Below are 21,920 nucleotides of genomic sequence, written 5' to 3' on the forward strand. Positions count from 1 at the left end.
GATGTCCAAGACAGTATGGTGATTCAGCAATAAGTTCTAGGAGATTCTGAGGGGGGGTGAGAGATCTGAAGTATACTGATTCTATGATTCATAGACTTTTAAACTGTTGAGAGGTGGTTACAGGGTTGACACTTGGGAGTTCTTTTGCTTGGTTGAACAGTGGGAAGGAGTGATGACAAGGGACCATCCCTGGAAGTTACAAAAGGAAACTGTAAGCAAGAGGGTGAGGAGTGGTTTCTTTGCATGGAGGGTGGTTGAACCATGGAAAGCATTGCCTGATAGAGTGGTGAGAGCGAGAACAGTCAACGAGTTTAAGGAGTGGTATGACTTTGTGTTTCCTAGGAGGGACCTCCCACGACGAGTCTTGATAGACTTGTTTCCTAGGAAGGATCTCCCGTGATGAGTCTTTTGACTCCTTGGAGACCTAAATAATAATAATTACTTTTAAACAAAATTTTACTGTTCTTTCTTTTCTAAACAGATTTTTTTATTATACCTTGAGTATTTTGAGTTATTCATATAGGCACCCTTGCATTTTTTTCCTTCTTTGTTCGAGACCTATTTTGAACAAAATGATGACTGATGATGAAATGAAATGACGGCTCACAGACAGATATTAAAAAGTGGTATATGGGGGATGTGAGTCTGCAAGATTTAAGGTAACAAGTAGTGTACCACAAGAATCAGTGTTTGGTCCACTGTTATTCAACCTATACATTAATGATATTGGGAAAGATTTGACAAGTGACATGCAGCTATTTGCTGATGATGCAAAGATAGGTAGGGTAATCAGGAATAAATACTGTTAATATGCAGTACTTGTAGAATGATTTGAATAGGCTGGAACTGTGGGCATAGTAAAATAGATGCAAGTTCAATGTCAGTAAATGTAAAGTTATTCACTTTGGCATGATTAGATATCTAATGTCATATTATATTGGTGGGATTATGCTAGAAGAAACTGATCAGGCTAGGGATCTTGGAGTGTTAATAGATAGGAAGTTGAAATTCAGGGGCCATATAGCAAAGATTGCAAATACAACTCAAAAGATAATTGCAATGCTGAAATGAACATTCACATGTTCAGATAAGGATGTCGTTTTGTCTCTTTATATAAGGCCTTGATAAGACCTCACTTGGACTATTGTGCGAAAGTCTGGTTTCCGTTGTGATTCTGATATATTGGAGAGAGAGAGTGCAAAAGAGAGTGTTAAAAATGATATCTGGATTATGGAATACTGATTATGAAGACAGATTGAGAATTTGTAGACTGCAGACACTAGCAAACAGGAGAAAGAGGGGTGATATGATTGAGACTCACAAAGTTCTGAAAGGGACACACAGGATTTCAACTGATTGAATTTTTCAATTTATGGAGGGTAGGGAAAGGACAAAAGGGCATCCTTGGAAGCTGAGAATGAATGCCACTAAGAACGGGAGAGGGTGAGGAATAGATTTTTCTCTCATAGGGTGGTGCGTGATTGGAATGGATTGCCACTAAATTGTTGTGAGTGCAAGCAGTGTGAATAAATTCAAGAATAAGTATGATAGCTGGTGTGTGTGGGGGGGGGGGGGCTTCCTTGAAGAGTCCCTGACTCCCTGGAGGTCTCTTTCAATAATAATAATTTCAACAAAATAGATTATATCCCCAAAAATTTCACTTAATTGTGATAATGCTAGTGGTGGTGGTGGGCAGTAGATGGTGTTGTAGTTGCAGTTTGTTGTAGTTGGTGGATTGAGTGGTGGAAACAAAGAGCCATAGAGTAGGTGCCCTCCCTCGATGAGTCTTTGGACTCCCTGAAGGTGTCATGTAATAATAATAATCTCCTATGTAGACATGGCGAGTACAGATAATGCACGTATAACCTCAAAAACAAACATCTGCTCTCATAATGAACATCACATAGGAATATGAAAAGAAGTAACGACAATAGTAAATGAACATGAAAAAACATGAATATTGTGAATAAGTCATACAGCCTAATTTTCAGTTTTTTTATTTTTTATTTTTGAAAAAAATAAAAATAGTAGTATGCAAAAAATACAGTTTCCTATCACTACATTCTGCTTTAGTGCAACCTTAAATGCAACTTATCATTAAACAGTGCTGGACCAATGATTTAGGATTCAAATAATTCCCAATTTCTGATTGAAAGGATGATTAGATCTGGCATCAATCAAGATCCAGACTTTGGTTTAAGACAGAGGACAAATGAGGAATATTTATTCATTGGGATTTTTAATATTCTGCATTTTATTAATTATCATTTACTTCAACAGTTCAATAAAACATAATGTAAAATAAAACTCAAAAAGATTTTATTGTTGTTATTTAACTAAAAAAAATTTGCATCATTTTTTCACTATGATTTCTTCACCCCAATGCCCCGCAATTCTGGATTTACCACCGGCTGACATGCAGTTCTGATGATTTTTGTAAAACATCAAACGTTAACGGCCAGTGTTCCTTTGTGTTTAAGTGCAATATATCAATTTACCACAAATTTTATCATAAAAACAATTATCAAGTGTCACGATAGTTGTGACACTTAAGTACTGTAGAAATTCAATGGTTTTTCTTATTACAGCAATCCTTTGGCCCCCAGATTTGACCTATTGTAACTCCAGTCTAAATTGAATATTATTGATCCACTTCTACCTGAAAGAGTTATTCAACAGGACACTGTAGCCAAAATTTGAAACATAAAAACCAATAAATGACTAGAGCGCTCTCTGAAAAGTAGCAAAAGCCAAAAAAAAAATAAATAATAAATAATTAATTAATTAAAAAAAAGTTTTTTTTTTTTTTTTTGTTTGAAAAATTCTTTTGAATGAAAAAAAAAATTGAAATTCTCCTCCTGCACAGATCAACACTGTTCAACCATTTGGAATTAACCTACTTTTGCCATTATATTTTAAATATTTCAACTTAGACTAAAATGAAAGAAAAGGGATAAGGGAGGGCAATCACTTTCTCTGTAGACATCTAAAGCTACAGAGACATTATTATTATTACCAAGACCCCATGGAGTCAAAGACTCATCTAGGAGGTCCTTATATCATACACACACAGCTCATCATGCCATGCCTTAAACACACTCAAATTCTCTGCAGACATCACACTCTCAGGCAAGGCATTCCAATCATTCATAACTCTGCATGCAAAAAACCTGCTTCTTGCTGCCCTGCTCACACCCTCCTTATACATCTTCCAGAGATGACTTCTTGTTCTCCCCTGATCTTCCATCATTTTATGAAAAACCTCTTCAACATTGATCCTATAACAACCCTTTACAACTGGTATGTCTCTAGCATATCACCCCTCTTCCTCCTATTCACTAGATTCTGTAAATTGCATCTTCTCAATCTTTCCTCATATTCAACATCATTAAAACAATATTTGTACCAAATCTAGATCATATTCCAGATTTGGTACACATTAAATTTGGAATATTGTTTTTTTTTTCCACTGTTTAAGGTATTCCAAGAATTTTGGCACAACTGGACCACAACAGAGAAGAAGTGAAGAAAGCACCAAGTTGCATTAACAAGGAGAAAAGTAAAATGTTGTAGATACTGGTGTAAGTTGCATCAATTAATCCATTTTGACCAGTTATTCCTTTACTGTTTCATCTATCGCTTTAAAAAAAATAGGGATATCTCATAAAGATTAGGTTAAAAAAAAACAGAGATAAGCTGTCATGACATTTAGCTGACATTGAGTTGCTGAGAGCATCAATTCTGTTCTGAAATTCAAATACAATAGCATCAACACCACTAATAAAAATAATGTCATTTTCTACATCAAGTCAACTTCCTTCCTCCTCCTTACTCATTAACTAGCTATCTTTTTTTACATATGAGATAATTTTTTGAGAGATAAAACATTTATAGCATTGTGTTTTTTTGATATAATTTACTTATATTATTTACAATAGTCCACTAAAAGTGACCAATACAGAGGCAGGTGACCATCCACATCCCTGAAAACCACAGATAACCAAATCTGTGAACAGTCCAGATGAGGTTACATAGAAAATAGCTACTTCCATAACAATGGCTTTTTAACAACCAAGTAATCCTTTGATCTTTTTGACTCCAAATAGTTCATTGAAAACCATGCCTTAAACATTCATTCAACATTTAAGCACTTACCACACCATCATTCAACATTTAAGCACTTACCACACCATCATTCAACCAATCTGCTTCCCCTTGCTCACATCCTTATGCATTTTTCAGGACTGGTCTCTTGTTCTGCTGTTGCCTAACTCCATTCCATGAAAAATGCCCTTCCACATTAATCTGGCAACAACCTCTTACTGACGTATATTTCAATCATATCTCCCCTGCATTGACCTAACCTCAATAATAATGACTGCCTTACTATTCCTAAAGTGTGGAAAATTGTCATCCTCCACTATATTAAATAAATTTGTAATCAAGTTTTTTTTGTGTTTTTTTAACTCATCTATTTTTAATTTTTAGTTTCAGCCCAATAGTTTTTAACTTATGAACACTCTATGTCTACATGACTGTAGACATAGAGGGATTCCAATGTAACACACATGGTCTATTGTTTCTTTATTCAGATTCCATATTGTTGTTCTCTGCTCACACTGATGATGTCTTATGATATGCAAGACAAAATATCAGTATAATAAATTAATTTTTACTATGGTACACATGTGATTCTCTAGTATCTCTCTTTGCATCCATCACATTGTAATATACAAGTGATTGGAAAAAAAAACCTTCCCTTTAACAAACCCATTCTGACTATCATAGAGAATACTATTATCAACTGTTCTGTATAGCAGCCTCTCCAACATCTTAACTACAACTCCAAACACATACAGACTGTCAGTTATAATTTATATCCTCTGTCTTATCAATTTTACTCTCTTCCACTCCTTTGGGATTCACCCTAATAGAAGACTTTTCAAACAGATATGTGTTAAAGCTGCCATTAACTCTGGAGTATTCTTTCAGACATGTGGCCATGTGTTGAGTGTTACTGCCTCAATGACATTAAGTTTACTTAATCATATATCTCCTGCTCACTCACTATCAATATCTCTCTCTCTAACACGATACTTGATAACACTCAAGATTCTCATTCACACATTTATGAGGATGAAATACCTTGATGAATTGCTCACTGAATATCTTGACTATATCTTCTGCAGCAATTACCAATTTACTATTTTCATCCATTAACACCTGCTCAATCATTCTTTGGCTATTGGCTAATTTCTACTCATATAACAGAAATTAGTCTTCTGCTGCTCTTATCAACCAAGATACATTCCTGACCTGCTCTTTGTACTAATGAAACTGATTATTACCATTACTCATCTAGCATGCATAATTTCCTCATTCATCCAATTCATACCTACCTTAGAAACACATTCAGGCAGTGCCACTGTTAAATGTTCTAACTGCTCATCCCATTCTAACCTGTCTTCTAAGCTTTCCATAATCAGTGGCCTTGTAGTTCCATGTACATCATTTCATCATAAAGTCTTCATATGGCTGGCCAGCATCCAGGTGATCACCTCATGGCCATTCTTAATAACTTTAGAAAGATACAACATCCCATTCACAATCATATCCACTGATGATATGATCAGATCTAAGACTTATGATCCTTGTGTCTTCCATTGCATATTGTCTAAGAACCAGAAATTCATTTTCCATATTCCTAGATGAACTTCACTGTCTGTACCATCATGAACTTCACTGTCTGTCACTTAACATTGTACCATCAAAATAGTACCATGCATATAAACGTATGGTAATTCAGATTTTTGTTGTAGCTTCAAAACAGATAACTAGAATTTCCTACTGACTTTTTTTTTTTTTTTGATATAGTTGATATTGACAACTAAAGTTTTTCATGAAATATTTAGTCAATAAGCCATGATCTTATTATTATTATTAACATCTGACCTCCATGGAGTCAGAGACTCATCATGGGAGATACACTATTGCAAATGATGCTCATTCATTCAACCATGTCTTAAACTGATTCAATGTGTCTACATTCACAACAAACTCAGGCAATGCATTCTACTCACCAACCACTCTCCATGCAAAGAACATGTTCCTCACACCCTCTTACACAGTTTCTAGGTATGGCCTCTTGTTCTATCCCCTCTCTCATTGTATGAAAAATATCCTCCATGTCAACCTGATAACAATCCCAGATTAGCTTATATAACTCAATCATATCCCCTCCCCTCTTCTTCCTATTCACGAGGTTTCGCAATCTACATTCTCTCAATCTGTCCTCGTACACCACATTCAAAGACCAATGACCACCTTTCTGAATCTTCTCTGGACCCTTTCTAACATATCCTCATTACCATGAAAACCTGGTGACCAAATCTGTGCACAATAATCCATATGAGGCCTGATCAAAGCCTTATACAATGGAATCATAAATTCTGTATTTCTGTATGTCAGGATCCTCTGCATCATTGCCATTATTCGATGTGATGTCTTCACAATTTGTGCAATGTGGCCCCTGAATTTGAGGTCCTTGTCCACCACCACTCCCAGATCTCTCATCTCTTCTACTTCCTTTAAAGTTTCACTACCAAGTGTATACTTTGCATCCCATCATTGCTTACCAAACCTCAAACCTTACACTTTGCAATACTGAACTGATAGTTCCACTTACTTACCCATTCATGCAATGTATTCAAGTCCTCTTGTAAAGCCATAACATCTGCTTGACTCTGCATTGCTCTCCACAGTTTTGCATCATCTGCAAACAGCTACAGATCACTAGTTGAACCCATCCCAATATATTAGCATACAAATTGAACAACAATGGTGCCAAAACTGACCCCTGAGGCACACCACTAGTGACCTTCTTTTGGGAGATACAACTTTACATATACAAGTTTCTGACAGCCAGTGACTGATCCAACTCAGAAGTCTGTCATCCAATTCCATCTGTTCAGGAGCAGAGTCCAAAAGAAGGCCTGTGACTAGTGGCATGTCACAGGGTTCTGTTCTTGGACTGCCATTTAATTTATTCATTAACAATATAGGAAAGGATATGAGAGGAACTGTTTAGTTATTTGCCAATGATGCAAAGTTGGGTAGAGCAAGAGTTAATACACATGATGTCAAAATTTTGCAGGATGATTTAGATAGATTGGTAGACTGGGCAAAGGAGAATGGATATCAGTTTAATGTGACAAAGTGAAAGGTTATGCATTTTGGGGTGAAAATATTACGAACTGTATACCACATTGGTGGAACTGTAATCCATGAAACTGACAAAGCCAGAGATTATGGAGTGTTAATGGATTGTTAGTGGATAAGGAGTTAAAGTTTAGTAGGCACATAGCAAAAGTGGCTGAAGTAGCTCATCAGATGACTTGGTTACTGAAGAGTATTTTGACAAGCAGAAACAAGCAGGTTATTATTCCTCTTTATCGAGCCTTGATAAGATCCCCATCTTGGCTACTGCATGCAGATCTAGCTGCTAGGGTTTCTTGGCAATGAGAAAGAGGTGGAAAGGATCCAGAGGTGAGTGATCAAGATGGTAGCTGGTCTATGGAATGAACCTTACCAGAACAGGTTGAAGATTTGCGAGTTACAGAAACTGGTTAATAGGCAGAAAAGATGTGATATGATTGAGACATTCAAATTACTGAGTGTTTTTAAAAGATTAAATCAGAGGAAATTTTTCAGAACAAGTGTGGTAGTGGGAGAACTAGGAGCCATCCATGGAAACTGAGTAAGAGTGTGGTTAGCAAGGTGCTAGAACTAGATCTTTTGCTTGGAGAGTGGGGAATGAGTGGAATAGGTTGCCAGAGTCTGTAGTGAGTGCCATGACAGTGAATCAGTTCAAAGCAAAGTATGATAGATACTGCACAAATGCTAAATAGTTCTTGACATGGTGTTTAGGGCATCCTTGGAGTTGTCCATAATAATAATCACAGAGAATACTTCTGTTATCAACCTATTTCTGTATTCTACTTTTCACCAATCTGTTCAGTACTTTCCCAACTCCAGATATACAGATTGGCCTATAATTTGAAGCCACAGCCTTATCCACTTTTATACAGTGGAACAATTTTACCTTCTTTCCACTCCTTTGGAACCTGTGCTGTTATAAGACTTATTAAACAGGCATGCCAATGCAGTCACTGCCAATTCCCTGGAACATTCCATTAAGATGCGTGGTAATGTCATTAAACCCTATTGCCTTATTGACATCAAGGTTATTTATTTCTTCAAATACCTCCTGTTCACTCACAATTAAGCCATCCTCTCCTATGTCCTCTACACTTAAAATTCCTCATGATTCCACCCTGATCAGGATGAAACACCTTTATAAATTGATCACTGAATACGTCAACATTTTCTGCAGCAGCTGCCATTCTACTACTACTTCTTCTGCAGCTTCTCCCACTTAAGTCTGGGGTCACTATTGATGATGAGTCTCCTCCACATCCTCCTGTCTTGGGCTGTCACTACATCCAAGTTCTTCATCCTTGGTAGAGGAGGACTTGTGACATCACAAGTCCTCCTCTACCAGCTCCTTCCATCTCTTCTTTGGCCACCCACGCTTCCTCCTTCCTTGCACATCCATCTGCATGACCCTTCTTCCCACATATTCGTCCTCCCTCCTCCTCCTCATCTCATGACCAAATCATCTCAACCTTGCCCCCTGTATCTTCGCTCCTAAGTTCGTAACTTTCACTGTTCCCCTCACATAGTCATTTCTCAGACAATCCTTTCTGGTCACACCGCACATCCACCTAAGCATTCTCATCTCTGCTACTTCCATCCTGCTGATGTTATTTTTCCTCAGGGCCACAGTTTCTATAGCATACGTCATAGCTGGCCTTGCTACTATCCTATAGATTTTGCCTTTCAGATTGATCAGCACCCTCTTAATGCATAATACTCCAGCCATCTCCCTCCAATTCCTCCAACCCACTTCCTTCTCAGCTCCATCTTCTTCCACTGTTGAACCTAAGTATCTAAAGTCCCTCACCTTCCTGATGACATTTCCTTCCAGCTCCAGATCTGTCTCCTGGCCGCCGCCCACTGTGCAACACATATACTCTATCTTACTTCTGCTCAGTCTCATACCTCTCTCTTCCAGTACTTTTCTCCATCTTTCCAGTTTAGTTTCTGTTTCTTTTCTTGAATCTGCACACAGAAAGATGTCATCTGCATACAACATTGTCCAAGGTGCATCTTCTCTCACCTCCTCTGTCACCACCTCCATCACAATGCTAAACAGAAATGGACTTAATGCTGACCCTTGATGCAAGCCAACTGTTACTCGAAAACTTTCTGTCTGTCCCAGACAGGTCCAAACACTTGTCTTCACATTTCTGTACATCTCCCGCACCAACCTGACATATTTCTCCGGAACCTTCTTCTCCCCCTCAGACACCTCCAGACTTCTTGCCTTGGCACTCTCGTATGCTTTCTCCAGATCAATAAATGCCAGATGTAGCTCCCATTGTTTCTCTCGAAACTTTTCCATCATCTGCTGTAACCCAAAGATAGCATCTGTTGTTGATCTACCAGGCATGAAGCCAAATTGTTCCTTTGCAATCTCCACCTCCTTCCTCAATCTTCCATCAAGAACCCTTTTGAGGATTTTCATTGTGTGGGACATCAACTTTATTCCTCTGTAATTTTTACAGTCTTGTGCATCCCCTTTACCCTTGTAAATGGGGACAAGAGTACTCTCCCTCCATTCCTCGGGTATATTTTCCTGTTGGCAAACTTTCATGAACAGATCCCAGAGTAGAATTCCCTCTTCCCCCAGTGCCTTCGATGCCTCCACTGGAATCCTGTCGGGGCCCACCGATTTTCCATTCACTCATCATTAACATCATTTTACCATGTTCATTCTTCCTTCTACTTGCCACATATCTACAAAACTCTCAAGGTTTTTTCTTTGCCTGATTTGCTAATTTCTTCTCATATTGCACTTTTCCTTACCAACTGAATCACTGTCCTGGATTGTTCTTTATTCTCTTCTTGTAACTGATTATTACCATTAATCATCCTGTACTATCTTCATAGTACCTTTTTCTTCCAGATTTCATGCTTAAGCCCCCTCATTCATTCATTTTACACCTACCTTATTTAGCCTTTTGGCATTTGGAATACATTCACACATTGATGCTGTTTTGTATTTCTTTGTCAGTTCTCAAGCAGCATTTATTATTTACTGCTCAACTCTGCATCCAATATTATAGCTTCAAACTGTCTCCTAAGCTTGTCATAGTCACCAGCCTTGTACTTCCACATATCCTTTCCTCACAGAAGCCTGCATATGGCTAGCCACAACCCAGGTGATCACTTCATGATCACTCTTACCAACTTGAGGAAAGAGTGAAACCCCACTCACAATTACATCTTCTGAAGAAATGATCAGATCTAAAACTCTCGATCCTCGTGTCCTTCTTTACATGCTGCCTGAGATAGTTATCTCTCAAGAATGTGAGAAATTCTTTTTCCTTCCCAAATGCTATCTCCTCATTCCAATCTATACCAACCATAATTAAAATCGCCCATAATAGCCCTTCCTTTGTTAACTAATCCAAGTTGTTTATACATTTCTTCATCACCACCCTCCACATTCCTTGGCCTATAGCAATATCCAACTAAATGAGTATTTATGTCCTCCACTTTACACCACACTGCCTCATTACCATTGCCACTATTTCCCTCTTTCATGCCTGCCTTATTTGGACATAATTCCTCTGCTACCATCAGCAGAATTCCCCCCCCCCCTTTTTTTGTCTTTTCTATCCTCATGAAAAATACTGTATCCTTCCATTTCTATTCCTGTTAGAATCTCATCTTCATTCAATCAATTCATATTTATGAATTTAGGGACACAAAACATGTGTTGAAAAGATTATTTTACTGATTAATAATAAAATAATAACTCGACGTTTCGACCACCGTATTGAGGTCATCATGAGAAAGATACACGTGTATAAGAACCAAGCTACATGCTGTTGCACTCTATACAGGTAAATTACATCTACGTTGTTAACTAATCTTTTTTCTTAGCCTGCCCTCTAGTGATAAAAAAAAAAAAACCTACAATAAACTCTGCTAGTTCTCACATACTAGGATTCTTCTGGAATTATAGAGTTCATATTGTTATTTATGATTATCTTCTGGATTTGTACAGTAAGGTTGCTATTGAATTTCAGGGAAAAAAAAAAATCCGCTTCACCAAGTCTTCTTGTATTGAGATTTTTCTTTGTGGTTGCTATAAAGGTTGCAGATGGGTCCTCGACATTCTTGGAATGGTTAGACCATCGTTTTTATTCGGATTTGGATCATGTTTGAGCATTTCACATGCTTCCTTGAATTTCCGCTTGAAGTAGGTTTTGGTGCGGTGTAGGGACTTAGTACCTTTCCAATCAATTCTGTGGTATGTTTGGAGTGCATGGTCAGAAAGGCCGGTTTTTCCAAAATGGAGGTATTTTATGTGTCGTTTGTGTTCATCCTTCCTGATTGGGATGGTTCGCCCTGTTTCCCCTATGTATGGTATGTTACATATGCATTGTATTTTGTAAACCCCTGGGTGGGCTAGGTGTGGCAGAGGATCCTTGGAAGAACTGAGTAGGTGTCTTAATTTTGTCGGGGGTTTAAAGGTGGTTTTGATGCATTTGTGTAGAGTTCTGTCTATTTTTTCAGAAATGCCACTAACATATGGTATAGCAATAGCATTCTTGAAATCTTTTTTGTTATTAGTGGTATCTTTGTGGAGGATCTTGTGAATGGTTTTTATACTGGATCCATTTTTTATAAATGGTATGTTTGATGGTCTCATATTCATGGTTAAGAGCTTGTTCATTTGAACAAATAGTTTGAGCTCTGTGTTTAAGGGTGCTTATGACCCCTAGTTTTTGTGTAGGGTGGTGATAAGAAGTTGTGTATGTACTGGCCTGTGTGTGTGTAGGCTTGCAGCAAACTGAGAAGGAGAGACAGCTTGAAGGAAGAACGTGTGATGAGTGTGTCTAAAAGAAAGATTCATTCAATCAAGTTTTACTTATTCCAATAATTTTGGGGCAAATAAACTCAATCAACAAAACCATTTCATCTCCCTTATTTCTGATACTTTTGGAATTTGTAAACAAATACAGTAGTTCTAGAAAGTTTTTTTTAACTTGGGTATATTATGTATTCAAGATACCAAGTAATTTTATATAAACTTAGTTTTTAATCCTATTTCCCAAGTAAGCAAACAGACAAGTAAGTCAAGTTTGCGCCTGAACGTAGTGCAAGTCTGAGGCAAATCATGAAAGTGATTGAAGCTTAATCCACCTTTACCACAAGTTGCCTCAGACTTGTACTACGTGCAGGTGCAAACTTGACTTACTTGTCTGTTTGCTTATTTGGGAAACCAACTTTTTATAAAATTGCTTGGTATCTTGAATACATAATATACCCAAGTTAAAAAAACTTTTTACATCTATCTCGCATCCTGAGATTTTATTTAATAAGGTCAAAGCACCTTGTGGCAACTTGTTTAGGTAAAATTCATAAGCTCTGCATTACTTCAACCTTAGCATTTTCAGGTCTGGCTCCCACTGATGAGACCTCAATCAAGGTCAACATTGGTATGGGTAGTGACCATTGCCTTTAATGCATAGCATCATACATCTCTGCAAGGGGATGTGCTTTACATTTGGGAAAAAATACTAAGGAAAGTGATCGGAGTTCAATCCACCTTTACCACGAGTTGCCTCAGACTGGCACTACGTTACCACGAGTTGCCTCAGACTGGCACTACGTGCAGGCGCAAACTTGACTTACTTTTCTTTTTGCTTACTTTGAAAATAGGATTAAAAACCAAGTTTATATATAAAATTACTTGGTATCTTGAATACAAATACAGTAGTTCATTTTTATCTCTATAACCAGTCCTATCAGAGCTACTTGTTGGTTATGATTTCCCTACTACACCTTCCCTTGCCCAATCACATTTATCACCACTTACCACATATATCTGATCACTCTCAACTTACCTGCCCACATCACAATATACTCCATATTCATACACATATTCAGTACCATTTTCAATATCCACTCACCTCATGTCATGTCTCTCTGTCAGGCTCCTGCTGTTTCCCTCTATTCCTTGCATTCCCATTCCCTCTTCATCTCTGACACCAGTACTGTTTCCACTGCTAAGCACTTCTGTCTCTTCAATACCATTCTCCTAATTTTACCTTCATCTCTTTCTTCTGATCTGTTGCATGCATCACACACTGTACTTCCATCTAGTAACACTTTCTCCAGTACACTCACACTCCAAAGCCATTCAAATGCAACCCATCACATCATGCCTGTATAATTCCATTCTTCCCTCAAACACATACCATACATCCACAAACTGTACCCCTTCTCCTCACACAGCTCCACTAGCATACAATTCATGATTTTGACTCTCCGTCTCGACTCATCATCATAACTCGGCAACACACTGACAACCTTTCCCACTACACTATTATCTTTTACTGTTCTCAATAACCTCCTGATATTCTCCCTCATACTCCTTATGTCCACTTAGATCCTTTGTCCCTACAACCACCACTAATTCTCTTGCTCATTTCTTCCTCATGTCCAATGCCTCAACTGTTCTACTCATTCTCCCTCATGGATAGTAAAAAAAAGTAAGAACAATTTGAGAGAAAAATCTGAAATGAGGTTTCAACATGAAATTGCCAATAGTTCTCTTGCATGTTCATTATATAATAACATACAAGAAAGAAAACTTACTTTAAGCAGTAACTGATATTTGGTTATCCTTTGTACTGGAGTTAATAAATATGCTGCTAATGGAAGCTTATGTCCAAGATTCTTCTGACACTCCTGAATAAATATAATTAAAAAAAAAGTAAAAATTTGTTAACAAAACCCTGTAATAAAATAGATCTGAAGTAAAACATTCACACAACTGAGCTATTAATACTAAAATTTCTTAAAAATGTTCAGTGTAAAAATAGCTAACTGCATAAATACATATTTCTTTTTTTTTTTTTCTTTCTATTTTTATAATTTTAGTCTGAATGAGCAGAGTTAGACTGGTGAGTACGTGCATTATTATAGAGAATTTTTTATTAATTAAATTATTTGCTTACATCCAGGTGTAAGCAAACTAGTTTGCACCTGAACTATTTTCAGGACTGGGGCAACTCATATATAAAAGCTTATGACTTCACATCAATTGTCTTAGTATCCCATAATGCAAAGTTATGTATAATTCTTGTGTAGAGGCTTAAGTGCTGGGAGGACATTATGTTGGAGGTTTAATGGATTTTTTTACAACACTCAGAGTGAATTAAATTAGAATTTAATACTCCTATATTTCGTCCTAGTCACTAGGACATCTACAGGGATTACAAAAACAATTAATGTAACATGCACACAAAAACTTACAATATTAAGCCCAACCACGTGGGTGACACTAAAGTCCTATCTAGGTGGAGTGCCCTCTAAGAGCGGTAGTAGGTGGCCTGGAATGTAAGGTGGGACCTCTGGTGATGAGTGTTTCCCAAATCTTCGGAAGCTTAATGCAACTGTATTTGTTAAGATTTGGTTGGTTTCTGAGAGCTGCTGCTGCTTCTAAGAAAAGTCTCTCTTTCTTGAATTTGCTGTGGTGGAGCATGGTGGTTTTCTTCCATGATACTCTGTGGGTGGTGTCCAAAACATGGTCAGCCAAGCCTGAATGGCCATAGTTGTGTTTAACGATGTACGACTTGTGTTCCTCCAGGCGGATGGATGCTGATCTGCCTGTCTGTCCAAAGTACGCAAGCTTACAGGAACAGGGTACTTTGTAAACTCCAGGCAGAGAGAGAGAGGGGGGAGCTGATCTTTCGTAGAACGGATAAGGGTAGCAAGTTTGCGGTAGGGCTTGTATGCTGTGTGTAGGTTATACTTTTTAAGTATCTTGGCTATTTTTTCCGAAGTGCCTCGGATGTAGGGTATGGTGATGGCATTTTAAATTCTTGTTGACGAGAGGGACGGGGAATGGGGGAGGAATTGATTATTTTTTTGATACTGTGTTCACTGTAGCCATTGGAGAGGAAAGTTCTGTGTATGTGGTTAAGCTCAATAGTGAGGGCGGTTCCACTGGAACAAAGATTGTGGGCTCTCTTGGTAAGGGTTTTAATGATGCCATATTGTTGTGAGGGGTGGTGGTGGGAGAGTTTGTGAATGTATCTGCCTGTGTGTGTGGGTTTTCTGTATACAGTGAAGGCAAGTGTATCATTGGGCAGGCGTGTGACTAAGGTGTCTAGGAAGGGTAAACAATTGTTCTTTTCCTTTTCCATAGTAAACTGGATTCTTGGATGTAGGCTATTGAGATGACTGAGGAAGGAGTCTAACGTGTCTGGGCCATGAGGCCAAATGGAGAACACATCATCTACATATCTTAGCCAGATAGAAGGTTTGAGTGGGGCTGAGTCTATGGCTCGTTTTTCGAAATCTTCCATATAGAAATTGGCAAGGGGGGGTGAGAGGGGGGGAACCCATGGCGGTTCCTTCTATCTGCTTGTAGATTTTGTTATTCCAAGAGAAATATCCTGAGTTGATGGCAAAGGAAAAGAGATCTAAGATGTCAGAGGTGAAAACGTTTTCAAAGAGAGATAAAGTGTCAGTTAAGGGAATATTGGTAAACAAAGAGGAGATATCAAAGCTTACCAATATGTCTGTATTGTTCAAGGTTAAATTTTCTGTGAGGGCTTTAAAGTGGGTCGAGTTTTTTATATAGGAAGCTGAATTTCCGGTGAGGGGGGATAGAGAGTTGGCCAGCTGTTTAGACAGTCTGTAACAAGGTGCATTGGTGGCATCTACTATAGGTCTGAGTGGGGAATTGGGTTTGTGGATTTTTGGTATACCGTATATTCGGAGGGGGGGGGGACGGGAGCGGAAAGGTTTAAGTTTTTTCGTGACGTCAGGGGGCCAGGAGGTTACTTTTTTAAGTAAGATTTTTAATTTCTTAACTTGTGTTTTTGTGGGGTCGTGTTCTAGCGGGATGTAGGTAGCGCGATCGCGGAGGATAGTGTTCATTTTACGTTTGTATTCGCTGGTATTAAGAACAACTGTGGCATTACCCTTATCCGCTCTGGTGATGACGATACTTTTTTCTTTGCGTAGTTTCTGGAGAGCCATGCGTTGGGCATAAGATAAGTTACTTTTTGGAGGCGAAGAGTGAGCGAGGATGTTGGCTACATCAAGTCTGATGTTGTTGGCTACCTCCGACGGTAAGTGACCGATCCCCCTTTCGATGTTAACCATTACATCGAGCACCGGCACTTCTTTCGGGGCGACGGCAAAATTACGGCCGAGGCCAAGGGCGCTGACGGCATCCTCGTCGAGCCTTTTCGACGAGAGGTTAATTACTGTCTGGAGCGGTTGAATTTGTGGTTGTGGTTTGTCTTTAACCAGGTTGCTGTATTTCTTGACGTGTTTGTTTTTTATTTTTTGAAATTCTCTCTGTGCGGAAGTTTCCGAAATGTCAGAGAGAATCGACCAAAGTTCAGGATTAAGAACGGTGGAGAGCTCTGTATGTAGGGAGCCAATGGCGGCGTTCGTCACTGCGAGGGCAGCACGAGTAGAGGCGATTTGCTCGCTCAGAAATGCTAGGCTGGCACGTTTATATATACGAAGTGCTTTTTTGGAATGGAAATAGCCTACATCCAAGAATCCAGTTTACTATGGAAAAGGAAAAGAATAATTGTTTACCCTTCCTAGACACCTTAGTCACGCGCCTGCCCAATGATACACTTGCCTTCACTGTATACAGAAAACCCACACACACAGGCAGATACATTCACAAACTCTCCCACCACCACCCCTCACAACAATATGGCATCATTAAAACCCTTACCAAGAGAGCCCACAATCTTTGTTCCAGTGGAACCGCCCTCACTATTGAGCTTAACCACATACACAGAACTTTCCTCTCCAATGGCTACAGTGAACACAGTATCAAAAAAATAATCAATTCCTCCCCCATTCCCCGTCCCTCTCGTCAACAAGAATTTAAAATGCCATCACCATACCCTACATCCGAGGCACTTCGGAAAAAATAGCCAAGATACTTAAAAAGTATAACCTACACACAGCATACAAGCCCTACCGCAAACTTGCTACCCTTATCCGTTCTACGAAAGATCAGCTCCCCCCTCTCTCTCTGCCTGGAGTTTACAAAGTACCCTGTTCCTGTAAGCTTGCGTACTTTGGACAGACAGGCAGATCAGCATCCATCCGCCTGGAGGAACACAAGTCGTACATCGTTAAACACAACTATGGCCATTCAGGCTTGGCTGACCATGTTTTGGACACCACCCACAGAGTATCATGGAAGAAAACCACCATGCTCCACCACAGCAAATTCAAGAAAGAGAGACTTTTCTTAGAAGCAGCAGCTGCTCTCAGAAACCAACCAAATCTTAACAAATACGGTTGCATTAAGCTTCCGAAGATTTGGGAAACACTCATCACCAGAGGTCCCACCTTACATTCCAGGCCACCTACTACCGCCCTTAGAGGGCGCTCCACCTAGATAGGACTTTAGTGTCACCCACGTGGTTGGGCTTAGTATTGTAAGTTTTTGTGTGCATGTTACATTAATTGTTTTTGTAATCCCCGTAGATGTCCTAGTGACTAGGACGAAATATAGGAGTATTAAATTCTAATTTAATTCACTCTGAGTGTTGTAAAAAAATCCATTAAACCTCCAACATAAGGCTATGTATAATGTTATGCATTATGGGAAGGATCACTAGACCGATTACGACCTTTATTGAGGTTTCCTCAGTGGGAGCCAGACCCAAAGGTGATACCTTCTTTGATACTTCTAATAAGAAGCATCATCACTTCTTGGTTATAAACCCTTCTTGGTAACAAAAGTACTTGCTTAAGTACTAACTTGTTGTCCTGCCTTCTGGAATATTAAATGTCCAACTTGTTAGTTATGGTGGTTTATGCATTACAGATAATATTTGAAGATACTTGATGATAATACAGATAATTCTTGATGAAGAAAGTAACAAGTTCTATGAACGCCACAGGCACAATGCCATTATAAAAGAAATTCACTAAGAAAAAAAAAAAATTGAGAATCAACTATGTATTTTCAGCAGTACCTCCAACATATCGATAACTGGACATCAAACATCAGTCTAGTTCCTTGACCCATTGATTACATCCTGGCACTGCAACAAACTTGATTGGAGATCAAGTTCAGCAATTAGTAAGAGCAGGAATGATACCTCCCAAGAGAATCTCATCCCACTAAACAAGATGCCAAAGTGATCCCAAGGGATCACAACTGAAACATCAAAAGGGTTTGAGGTTCTGCTTGAGACTGATGAAGAGAATATAACTAAAATGTCCTGGAAGATAGTCAAAGATATACAGGATACAACAAAAAGCTACCTTTTTCCAATAAAAACACAAAGGGATCTATGAATTTTCAGTGGGATTTGATCAAGGAGGAGGAGGAGATGAGTGGAGAAACAGACACAAGGACAAAAGACTAAAAGATTACATAATGATATCAGGAAAACACATTAAGCAGAAAAAGGACAGATATGTTAAAAAGTATGAGGATATTATTATTATTATTTCGGGCAACTCCAAGGAGTCGACAGACTCATCGAGGGAGGCCCTAACATCATATCAAGAACAACTATTTGACATTCCCACAGTATCTATCATACCTCGCCTTGAACTCATTCACGGTCATAGCACCCACAACAGACTCTGGCAGCTTATTCCACTCATTCACCACTCTCCAAGTAAAAAACCTAGCTCTAACACCTCTGCTAACCACATTCTTGACCAGCTTCCATGTATGGCCCCTAGTCCTCCCACCACCAGTCCTATTCTCAAAAATATCTTCTGGATTAATCTTATAGAAACCCATCAGTAATCTGAATGTCTCAATCATATCACCCCTTTTCTGCCTATCAACCAATTTTTGCAACCCAGAAATCTTCAACTTGTTCTCATAAGATTCATTCCACAGACCTGCTATTATCTTGGTCACTCATCTCTGGATCCTCTCCACCAAGAAGAAACCCTGGCGCCAATATCTGGGCACAGTAGTCTAGATGGGGTCTTATCAAGGCTCGATACAGAGGAAAAATAACTTATTAAAGTATTTTTAAGAAGCCAAGTGATTTGATGAGCTGATTTAGCCACTTTTGCGATGTGCTCCCTAAACTTCAACTTCCTATCCACCAACACTCCCAAAACCCTGGCCTCAATCTCCTGGAGTACAGTTCCACCAATGTGATATACTGCTGCTAATCTTTTCACCAGAAAATTCATAACCTTGCACTTTGCCACATTAAATTGACATCCATTTTCCTTAGCCCAGTCCTCCAAACTATCCAAATCATCTTGCAAAATTTTGACATCCTGTGCACTCACAATTGCTCTACACAACTTTGCATCATCAGCAAATAAGTGAACACTTCCTCTCAGATCCTTTCCTATATCGTTAATGAACAAATTGAAAAGTAGTGGTCCAAGAACAGAACCCTGCGGCACACCACTAGTCACAAGCCATCTTTTGGACTCAACTCCTGAATAAACCACTCTCTGGTATCTCTCCATCAACCACCCTCCTATCCATCTCACCAACCCTATATCCATCCCAATCTGCTCCAGTTTACTGATTAGAGTTCCATGTGGTATCCTGTCAAAGGCATTGGCAAGGTCCAATAGAATCACTGTAAACCCATTACCCTTATCCCGTTCAGCCGTCACTGTGTTATAAAACATGAGCAAGTTACTGAGGCATGATCTACCCTTCACAAAACCTCAGATGTAGGGAATGGTGATGGATTTAGAGTAATCCTTGTTGTGGAGGTGGGGAGGGGGGGGGGAAGTGGTTTGTAGGTTTTAATATTTTTTGGTTTTTTTTGGGGGGGGGGGTAGCCATTGGCTGAGAAAGTGTTGAGGATGCGATTTAGTTCAGTGTTTAGGGACATGTTGTTACAACAGATTAGTTTAGCCCTGTTGTATAGTATTTTCACCGCTCCATATTATTGTGAGGGGGGAGATTGTTGGTGAATGTATCTGCCTGTATGGGTGGGTTTTCTATAAACTGAGAAAACCAAAGTTCCATCAGGCTGGCAGGTGACTAGTGTGTCTAGGAAAGGGAGGCCGTTGTTTTTCTTTTTTTCCAGGGTGAACTTGATTCTGGGGTGTTGGTTGTTTAAGTGTGTTAAGAAGGAGAGGAGTGTTTCAGAGCCATGTGGCCAAATAGCAAACATCATCAATGTAGCGAAGCCATATGGTTGTTTTTGTGGGGCAGAAGCTAAGGCTTTTTCTTCAAAGGTCTCCAAAAAGAAATTGGCCAAGGGTGGGGAGAGTGGTGAACCCATGGCTGTCCCCTCTATTTGTTCGTAGAATTTTCCCTGCCAAACGAAATAGCCTGAGTTCATTGTGAACTGAAATAGGGCTGAGATATCAGGAAAAAATTTAGTTTGGATTAGCTCTATAAAGTTTCCTTGAGTGAGACATTTATGAATAAGGAGGAGACATCAAAGCTGACCATTATGTCAGAATGTTGGAGTGTAAGGTTTTCTATGCTGGCTTTGAAGTGGGCTGAGTTTTTTTTTTTTTTTATGTGTGATGGTGTGTTGCCAGTATAGTGTGTGAGCTCTTTGGCCAAATGTATCGAATACAATCCCACCAACTTACAAATTAAAAAACTCACAGGCTCCTTAAGAAAGTCACTTCTTGGCCTGTAGAAGTTACCAACAGATTAAAGCCGTTTAACTCTATACTCCCCCCCCCCCCCGTATTTACGGACTCGCAAAAATACATAAAGAAAATGTGCCATTACGTCCCATAGTGTATGGCATTGATTCCCACACATACAAATTAGCTAAACATTTGACCAAAGAGCTTACACACTATACTGGCAACACACCATCACACATAAAAAAACTCAGCCCACTTCAAAGCCAGCATAGAAAACCTTACACTCCAACATTCTGACATAATGGCCAGCTTTGACGTCTCCTCCTTATTCACAATTGTCCCACTCAAAGAAACTTTAATGCTAATCCAAGCTAAATTTTCTCCTGATATCTCAGCCCTATTTCAGTTCACAATGAACTCAGGCTATTTCGTTTGGCAGGGAAAATTCTACAAACAAATAGAGGGGACAGCCATGGGTTCACCACTCTCCCCACCCTTGGCCAATTTCTTTATAGAGACCTTTGAAGAAAAAGCCTTAGCCTCTGCCCCACAAAAACCAACCATATGGCTTCGCTACGTTGATGATGTCTTCGCCATTTGGCCACATGGCTCTGAAACACTCCTCTCCTTCTTAACACACTTAAACAACCAACACCCCCAGAATCAAGTTCACCCTGGAAAAAGAGGAAAACAACAGCCTCCCTTTCCTAGACACACTAGTCACCCGCCAACCTGATGGAACCTTGGTTTTTTCAGTTTATAGAAAACCCACCCACACAGGCAGATACATTCCAACAATCTCTCCCCCCCCCTCACAACAAGATGGAGTGATGAAAACACTATATAACAAGGCTAAACTAATCTGTTCTAATGACATGGCTCTAAACACTGAACTAAATCACATCCTCAACACTTTTTCAGCCAATGGCTACCCCCCCCCCCAAAAAAAATCCAAAAAATATTGAAACCTACAAACCACAGCCCCCCCTCCCCACCTCCACAACAAGGATTACTCTAAATCCATCACTGTTCCCTATATCTTGGATATGGCTCGGAACAAGGAACCTCGGAAAAAATTTACCAAAATTTTAAAAAGGCAGGACAGCGAATATCAGCATTTCTGAACACAAGGACTACATCCGTTTTCACAAATACAGCCATTCTGGTCTTGCAGACCATGC

The 21,920-nt window shown here is 39.2% G+C and overlaps 1 protein-coding gene across 2 annotated transcripts in view; it reads right to left on the reverse strand.

The window, feature by feature from the left end:
* Positions 1 to 21,920, reverse strand: part of LOC150093190 (guanine nucleotide exchange factor DBS-like) — a 450,940-nt gene that overhangs the window by 99,000 nt on the left and 330,020 nt on the right. For both annotated transcript variants that reach the window (XM_090413275.1, XM_090413276.1), the window contains one exon: positions 13,795 to 13,887. In XM_090413275.1, the coding sequence (XP_090269401.1) occupies positions 13,795 to 13,887 (93 nt within the window). The remainder of the gene's footprint in view (positions 1 to 13,794; positions 13,888 to 21,920) is intronic.

The sequence above is a fragment of the Typopeltis vanoorti genome, chromosome 24, assembly GCF_054136105.1.
Source record: "Typopeltis vanoorti isolate ZY-2024b chromosome 24, IOZ_Tvanoo_1.0, whole genome shotgun sequence".
In the NCBI taxonomy this organism is placed as follows: Eukaryota; Metazoa; Arthropoda; class Arachnida; order Uropygi; family Thelyphonidae; genus Typopeltis; species Typopeltis vanoorti.